The sequence below is a fragment of the Solanum dulcamara genome, chromosome 12 (genome assembly GCF_947179165.1).
Source record: "Solanum dulcamara chromosome 12, daSolDulc1.2, whole genome shotgun sequence".
NCBI classification, from domain to species: Eukaryota; Viridiplantae; Streptophyta; class Magnoliopsida; order Solanales; family Solanaceae; genus Solanum; species Solanum dulcamara.
This window is the reverse complement of record NC_077248.1, coordinates 55,844,999-55,853,482: the sequence shown is the minus strand read 5'-3', so window position 1 is coordinate 55,853,482 and position 8,484 is coordinate 55,844,999. Positions and strand designations below refer to the sequence as shown.

The following is an 8,484-nucleotide window of genomic DNA, read 5'->3' as shown; positions in this document are numbered from 1 at the left end:
GTTTACCCAATAAGAAAATTGAGTAATCCATCCCCCACACTGATAAGCCGTTAATTATAAAATTTAAATTCATTCTCCACCCGCTAATTCGATAACCCAATACTAATAAGTCAATTTTGCGGTTGAGTTATCGATAGCGGTCGATTTTGAACAGCCCTACACGGTAGTCACCATTGTTGATTACACAAAGATCCGTGAGACATGTTTTGATATTTTAATTGGTGGGTTTAGGTCTTTTAATTGATGGGGTGGAGTGAGGTGGAGTGCTTGTGTAACATAAATTAATACACATTGGATGCCACATTTCATTTTATTAGATGGATAAAAATGAGCTAATAATACAATGAAAAGAATATTTTTGAGCGAAAATATAATTTAAAGATAAATGTGCTTTATTTTTAAATAGTTAAAAGATATGTTTGACTCTTTTCCGTAAAAACAAAAAAGAATGGTACCTCCGGGTCATTTCAGGCATCTACACTGTCAAAATTTGATTGCCACTGAGATATTTCAAAACCCTAACACCTAAAACAAATCTCTATCCCTCTCTACTCCTATATACAATTCCTCTACCATTCCTGCTCACCGACTACGTTCCGCAGTACAATGGCATCTTTAGCTATACCTGGAAGCTTTCTAGATGTCAGCAAAACCTGCCGTGGTAGATATGCTACTGGAAATTCCATTATAGTAAGCTATTTCTCTTCCCCTTCTCCTTCATGGCAAAAATTTACTTTATTGTGTTCCAATTGTGACACCTATACGTGCTTCTCCTATTTTTTGCCGCATTTTAGAGGTGTAATGTGGCGGAACCACTTAAGTTTAGCAAAGAGAATGGGAGACCATGCATACCCCTCCAGGTTAATGGCGATAATCCATTTACCAATATTTTGAACGCCAATCAGCTAAGAAGATTTCCAGTTACACATGGTCAAAATGATACCAGACTCCGTATTTTCTCTGGGACTGCCAATCCTGCACTTTCTCAGGTACTTATTTTGTATTCAGGATTTCTGTTTAAGGAGTTGCTATTTGTTTCTAATACATATACATTATAAGAATATCTGAGGAAGTCAAGAGGTTATAATTGATTCACTCCTATAGTTAAAGGGGAGTGAGATGGCTCCACAGTGCAGCAACTAAAGTAAAGGAAATACAGATTGAATTTAGGTATTGCTTTAAAGAATAGGCTGTAGTCTCAATTCCAACTTGAGTGTAAGAGATTTAGGTGTTACTGGCATGTGATATCAGCTCTTATTTGAAGTCTGCAACAATTATCACGTTGAGCTAGACAAGAAAAAGAATTGAAGATTAACATGAAAGATCATCAATGGATTGTGTCCATATATGCTTGATCCCCACTTGTGGGATTACATTGGGTATGTTGTTGTTGGAGTTACTGAAACGTTTTAGTTAGTTTAATATCTCCTACCCACAGCCCCACTTGACTCATCTAAGGCAACCCTTAGAGCTCTGAAGGTTATGAGAAAGTTCAACAATAAACAATGCAAAACAACGTAATTCCACCCTTTTCTCATATGATCAAATAAAAGGAGTAGTATTGCTAAAGGACAAGTATTTAGTTTTGCTTGGTCAATAGCATAGTTGTATATTCCCTCCTTATCCAACTAGAAGTTTGCAAATTCGAGTTATCAAGGACTGTTGTGGAAAGGTCACACTTGGACTCCTGGGTAAGGGGTTTCCGGTAGTTGGATTTTAGTCTTTTACCATATCAAAACACAAATAAGTAAATAACATTCTTGCTTTATTATCTTAGCCAGTGCAATTCTTTTTAATACATTAGATATCGTTTCTCAGCTTCTGGGATAATATCATTGTGTCTATGTTTTCTTATGTGTCATTACCGATGGATTACTTCCTGTTCCATAGGAAATTGCTAGCAACATGGGTTTGGAACTTGGAAAGATAATGATAAAACGTTTTGCTGATGGCGAGATTTATGTCCAGTTACAAGAGAGCGTTAGGGGTTGTGATGTGTATCTCGTCCAACCTACCTGTCCTCCTGCTAATGAAAATCTGATGGAACTCTTGATAATGATTGATGCTTGTCGTAGGGCCTCAGCCAAAAATATCACTGCAGTGATTCCTTACTTCGGGTATGCCCGTGCTGATCGGAAGGTATTTTTTTTTATGTAGCTTTTCCCATAAAATGATAAATGAATGGTTGAGTATGTCATAATTCTTGTCCAATGAGAACTTATTATCTCATATTGAATTTTGTTGCTACAAACTAAGATGGTAAGACAATGATAATAAATGTTTGACAGATTGAGTGTGTCAAATAAGTAATTCATCTTCTTTTTAATTTGGCCCTAACCTTGATTGGTTTAGCTACATAGATGATAAGATTAAGTTTGATGAATTTTATGTAACTATGATGCGATTGAATATGTCATGAATGCTTACATTCGAGCCATTTCTTTTTTTTTTTTTTAAATCATGATGAATAAAAATTAGGTATTAGAAGAAGTATCAGTGGCATGTTCTCATTTTTTATCCAACAAATTCCTGTTTCCAATAGCTGGCTCGGCCGAAAGGAATATCTAGATAGAAGGATTGTTCACTTCCTGTTCTATGAGGGGTGGCTTGCGACGGTAGCATTAGATAGGCAATCAAGGCCAGGTTGAACAAAGTCAGTCCTAGGGTGGAAGAGCATTGGATGGAAAAATTGAATTGGTTGGGGGAGGGGGGTACTTGAGTTTTTTTCTGGTCAGTGATAGTGGAAATCAACTCGAGTTATTAATAGTTTATTCATTCAAATACCCAATCCTCTTGCAGACTCAAGGTCGTGAATCAATCGCAGCCAAACTTGTAGCAAATCTGATAACAGAAGCTGGTGCAGATCGAGTTCTTGCTTGTGATCTCCATTCTGGCCAGTCAATGGGCTATTTTGACATTCCAGTGGATCATGTACATGGCCAGGTAATTTGTCTATAGCCACAACATTAACTTTTGCACCAACAGTGCCGGTACTAGGTATGATGTTACAAAATGAGAAAATTGGAAGAGAAGGCTCTCCCTTCACTGGAAATTGGAAAGCGTGGATTCATTTGTATCCTTATTTGCCTTTTGTGTTTCCATGTATAGCCTGTCATACTTGATTACCTTGCAAGCAAGACTATCTGCTCTGATGATCTAGTTGTGGTATCTCCGGACGTTGGGGGGGTTGCAAGGGCAAGAGCTTTTGCCAAAAAGTTGTCTGATGCACCCCTAGCTATCGTGGATAAAAGGCGTCATGGGCACAATGTTGCTGAGGTAATCTGGTTGATGCTATTTTATTTGAGATTTCTTTCCACCCTCTATCTTTTGTCCCCTTTCTCTTTTTCTTGTCTTCAATTCTTTATCGATGGCATTTGAGGTTGGTTTGGGATAGTTCTTTTTGTTGCTATCAACTCTTTCCTGAAGAACAAACTTCTAATATTTCTATCGTGTATAAAAGGTGTCATGGGCACAATGTTGCTGAGGTAATCTGGTTGATGCTATTTTATTTGAGGTTTCTTTCCACCCTCTATTTTTTGTCCCCTTTCTCTTTTTCTTGTCTTCAATTCTTTATCGATGGCATTTGAGGTTGGTTTGGGATAGTTCTTTTTGTTGCTATCAACTCTTTCCTGAAGAACAAACTTCTAATATTTCTATGTTTTATTGTATATTAGCTTTACACTGAATTGTTAACATGTGGAATTCAAAATCTAATGCCAGGGATGGGCTACATGCTAAATATGCTTGTAATTGGGCAACATGCTAACTCATGCTATTGCTTAGGATGATATATTTGTGGTTGTATTTTTTAATATTTTCACTGGGTATGTTGTTGCATATATTTTTAATATTTCCAATGGTTATTACTAATGAAATTTGTAAGTTCTATTAAATGCATGATTGCTTATAAACTGTTGAAGTAAGATTTGCTTTCTTTCCTTAAAAGGAGATGGGTTTCAGTATTGAGGCTCATGTTCTTCTCACAGAGACAATTTCACAACTTGAGCATCACTTTTCAATTTCATGTACAGCACGACTCCTCTTTACAGACATTTAAGGTTCATCATCCCAGTTTTTCGGAATTGAGTTCCCTGTATATGTTTCAATCCGTGTAAGCCACTTGCTATGCCCTTAACTATTTTGTCACGTCACCTTGTTCGATATTATACCTCTGTCCGTGAATGTGTCATTACATGTTCTGAACATGCTAGACCAAGTACAGGAATCTTCTTACATATGACATCATAAATGCATGTTCCAGTCCTTACATACTGCATAATTTTATTATTTGTGCCTGTTTATATGTTTTTCTGTGGGCACTAACTTGCTGCTCTCTGACCACAGGTAATGAATTTGATTGGCGATGTCAGGGGAAAAGTGGCAGTTGTGGTTGATGACATGATTGATACGGCTGGTTAGTATTTTCCTTTTGTTTTCCCTTTATGGTCTTATTTTCTACAATTCTTTCTCCTTTTTTGTTTTGTGTGAATGCCATTTTGTGTTTGCTTTAGTGCATTACAGGGTTTTTCAATTTTATGTCAAGTTTTGTTGTTAAATTTTAAAGCAAAGATCCTCCAATATTATTTTCGTCCCTTTTGTTCTATATGAGGCGATGTATCACAATTAGTTATTTTCATAAATTGTTATTCTATGTGAGACCCTTGCTATTAATTGCTTTGGCATTGTTTTGACATGCTCTTCTTAAAGTGAATTTATTGCAACCAAATATCCCGTTTCATTTTTTTCCCATTTCTTTCTCTGATGGGTTGGTTGGTTTGTATTTTGTCAAACTATTATTCCTTGTTATTATATAAATATTTTTCATTCTTAGTAGGCATACTAAGAGTGACAAGATTAGGAATGAGGTTATTCAGGATAAGGTGGGAGTGCCTTCGGTGGCGGACAAGATGAGGAAAGTGAGTTTGAGATGGTTTGGGCACGTGCAGAGGAGGTGCGAGAGGTTGGATGTAGGGGGTACGCGGCGGGGTAGGAGTAGGCCAAAAAAGTAATGGGGAGAGGTGACTAAACATGAAATGACGCAACTTCATATTATTGAGGACCTGACTTTAGATAGGAAGAAGTGGAGGTTGCGTATTAGGGTAGAAGGCTAGTAAGGGGTAGAGTGTTGTCTTGCTGTGTAGAGGTATAGTGCCTATCATAGGACTAGTTGTGCCCTTATAGGTCTTGTCATATGTTGTTTATTGTATTTCAATTATCATATTATTTGTTGTTGTTGCTGTTTTCTCTCTTGTGCTTTCGTCATTGTTTTCTTCTTCTTTTCCCTGGGTCTGATACACTTGAGCCGAGGGTCTTTCGGAAACAACCTAAGGTCTGCGTATATTCTACCCTCCCTGACCTCGCTTTTTGGGATTTCACTTGTATTTTGTTGTTACTCTATAAATATTTTGACGTTTATACTGCTAATTGTTTTACAGGTACTATTGCAAAAGGAGCTGCTCTTTTGCATCAAGAAGGAGCCAGGGAAGTTTATGCATGCACCACTCACGCAGTTTTCAGGTACTTTATGTATGTTTTACCCGAATTTGGAACGTTGAATCAATCCTGAGCTTGCTACTTTTAGTGAAAAAAGTTCTCCCATAGCGTCAATAGCCTGGAATTTCTTAGTCACATCTGTTTCTTAGTGATGATAAAGACGTGTACTCTCTGGATCTTTGTCAAAAAAAGATATGTATTCTGTGGATCTCGAAAATGTAATTTCTTGTTCAATTCTTGGAATTGTGTCTATTTCCTTTGTGAAGATGAAAGGAACTGCATCAATTTACTAACGGAAATGTTTGGTGAAAAAGGAAAAAAGAGATTTTTCCATGCAAATCCTGCTCTTCTTAAAGTCACAAGGACATTTCAAAAAATGGCTTTGGACTTTGAGATGCTAAGCTTCCCAGCATGTTACTGAATTTTGCATGGTACTTAAGATACATGACAGAACTTATCTATGTTGAATCTTAATCTAATGTTTTGCAGCCCTCCTGCAATCGAGAGGTTGTCGAGTGGACTGTTTCAGGAGGTAATCATCACAAACACCATTCCGGTTGCAGAACAGAACTATTTTCCCCAGTTGACCATCTTGTCTGTGGCAAACCTCTTGGGTGAAACCATTTGGCGTGTCCACGATGACTGTGCGGTAAGTCTAAGCTTCAATATTAAGATGAACTTGTGAAAAATTGGCCTTATTCCTCTTCCCTTGGTAATCCTTTTCCTTTCTATCCCGAATTGCAGGATAATGTCTCTAAGAAAAAGGGTGCAAGTTTTGAGAAAAAAACTAGAACAAGAAAAAAATTCCTCTTTTTTTTAGTGAGTAGAAAAAACAAAAGTATAATGACATCTTTAAAGGACGTGGAGAAACAATCACATGTATTCTGTTTCCTTGTTAATGTTAGCAAGTTTTGCAACTACTTGATTTAGGCATCATCCTTTTAGATTCTTACGTGATTTTAAAATTGCTCTTTGAAAATCTGGTAACATTTGGAACTTTTATAGTAACATAAACTCCACATTATTATGATTTACGAGATTCAGCCATGGTTTGGCATGATTTAGGAAACTTAAATAACACTAATAGGAGACAGCTGTGTAGAGTGTAAAGGCTGTGTAGCAGTATGATTCTATTTCATTTAATTGAGAATCATAATACCAGTAAGAGTTGGAGTATCCCTGTTAGAATTATGCATTTTTAATGTCTCTCAAATATTTCTATGAACTGTGCAAGCTATTTTCAGTTTCATGTTTTAGCTGTAATAATAGTTTCTATAAATCCTTGAGGAGAATGTTCAGTATGAGCTTTAGCTAACCTTGCCACTCTTCTTTGTACTTGTCAGGGAGGCTTTGAGCCTTACTCAAGTTTGGGCATTGATTAGTTAGATCCCATTCATTGGCTGCCTTGAAACTGTTGTCTAGAACTTGAAGTAGAATTGTAAATCCACCAAATTTCCATCCAGGAACGAAGTGAGCATTTTCAGTTGTAAAAATCTTGCTTGCAGAATGTTTAAGTTGTAAATCTTTCAATCAGTGACTTGGGTGCCTGCTGTAAATAAGCTTTTGGGATAAGTTCTCTTTCTTTTTTTCTTTTCCAGGGTGATTGATAACTTTCTGCCCATACGAAGCTATACTAAAATTGCTGTTACCGTAACATCACACATCATAGACATTTGTGGCCAAATGTACTGAGCAAATTATGTTTTGAAACGTGACATGACTATGTTTGCCTTTTTTTTTTATTGTGCTGTTTAAGTACTCTTGCACTTGTTTGTGTCGAGGAATGAGAAGCAATTTCACGGTGGAGTCCTGAAGAAATGCAGGAAGAGAACTTCGCTAAATGCCCAGTATGGTCTGCCTTGTGGCTTCTGCCATGACCTACTGTAAGCATTTTTTAAAAGGCCTAAACTCTGTGTTTTGGAATTTTGCATTGTTTGGGTTCTAAAATATTTAAATAATAAATTCTGGCCAGACTTCTCATAAGTACCCAAAATATTCGATGGACCGAAATTAGGGGAGAAAGGTGCAAATAGCTACATTTTACACCATTAGCTAAAAATTAGTTTAACATCTCCAAATTAATCAACATTAGCCACTTTAAATATGGGATAATACTCTGGACAAAAATATCTCTACCTAAAACACGAAAAATATATTGGAGTTCCATTAGTCCATAAGTTTTAAGCACTTTGCAAACAAAATCTCTAGATTGGTATGTGAAAGAATGCTAGCAGTTTTGCCAATGATGATCTCTAAATCAGTCAGGTTTTGTAAAATGAAAAGTATTACATAAAATGTTCTATTAGCCCAAGAGATTATCATGGATATCAACAGGAGGCACAAACTGCACAATCTATTGATCAAGCTAGACAAGGAGAAACATATGATAGAGCGTCATGAATTTTTCTGATAAATGTTTTGGAGAAAATTTGGCTTCCAAAGAATCATTGACATGGTGGCGAGGTTAGTAAGCATTAATTGGTACTCAGTTTTGATGAATAGACAATCATTTGGTTTATTTCAATCCTCAAGCAGGTTGAAATAAGGGGGTCATTTATCACCTACTTTGTTTATTACTGTTGTTGGTGTTTTAGCAAGGGATTTGAATGGGTTATATAGAGATCTTGATTTTAAAGGATTTGGGATTCCCAAATGAAGTCCTGAAATCAACCATTTGTCATATGCAAATGATACCATTTTATGTTGTTAGGAAATTAAGATTTCAATAGAAACTCCTAAATTTTAGATATTTTGTAGTAGACATGTCTTTTGAGTTAAAAAAATGGTGGTTAGTGAACCATATATGTACAGAGTATGAGATATTTTGCTTGTTATGTTGTGATTCTGACACTTTATATATATAAGGATCTTATGTAATTAAACATCTAGATAGAAATATAGAACTCAAAATCTTTAGCCCTTTTCTTCTCCCTCTTCAGATCACTGTAGCAATTTCCAACTGCCATTTTCTACTGTTACACTTTGTAAACT

The 8,484-nt window shown here is 36.3% G+C and overlaps 1 protein-coding gene across 3 annotated transcripts; it reads left to right on the top strand.

Moving 5' to 3' along the window:
• Positions 1–462: 462 nt before the first annotated feature.
• On the top strand, positions 463–7,208 carry LOC129876278 (ribose-phosphate pyrophosphokinase 1-like). 3 transcript variants are annotated; one of them, XR_008763351.1, is made up of 10 exons: positions 466–690; positions 795–989; positions 1,891–2,139; positions 2,800–2,943; positions 3,109–3,276; positions 4,345–4,414; positions 5,436–5,517; positions 5,983–6,142; positions 6,837–6,963; positions 7,092–7,208. XR_008763351.1 is itself a non-coding variant. In XM_055951663.1 (9 exons), exons 1-9 carry the CDS (start codon positions 607–609, stop codon positions 6,421–6,423), a joined length of 1,338 nt encoding a protein of 445 aa, XP_055807638.1. In that variant the 5' UTR covers positions 463–606; the 3' UTR covers positions 6,424–6,438. The 3 variants fall into 3 exon arrangements, 2 of the variants coding, with proteins under 2 accessions (XP_055807638.1, XP_055807639.1); XM_055951663.1 differs by lacking the exons at positions 6,837–6,963; positions 7,092–7,208 and adding an exon at positions 6,238–6,438 and having other exon boundaries at positions 463–690; XM_055951664.1 differs by having other exon boundaries at positions 6,837–7,208.
• Positions 7,209–8,484: the final 1,276 nt, after the last annotated feature.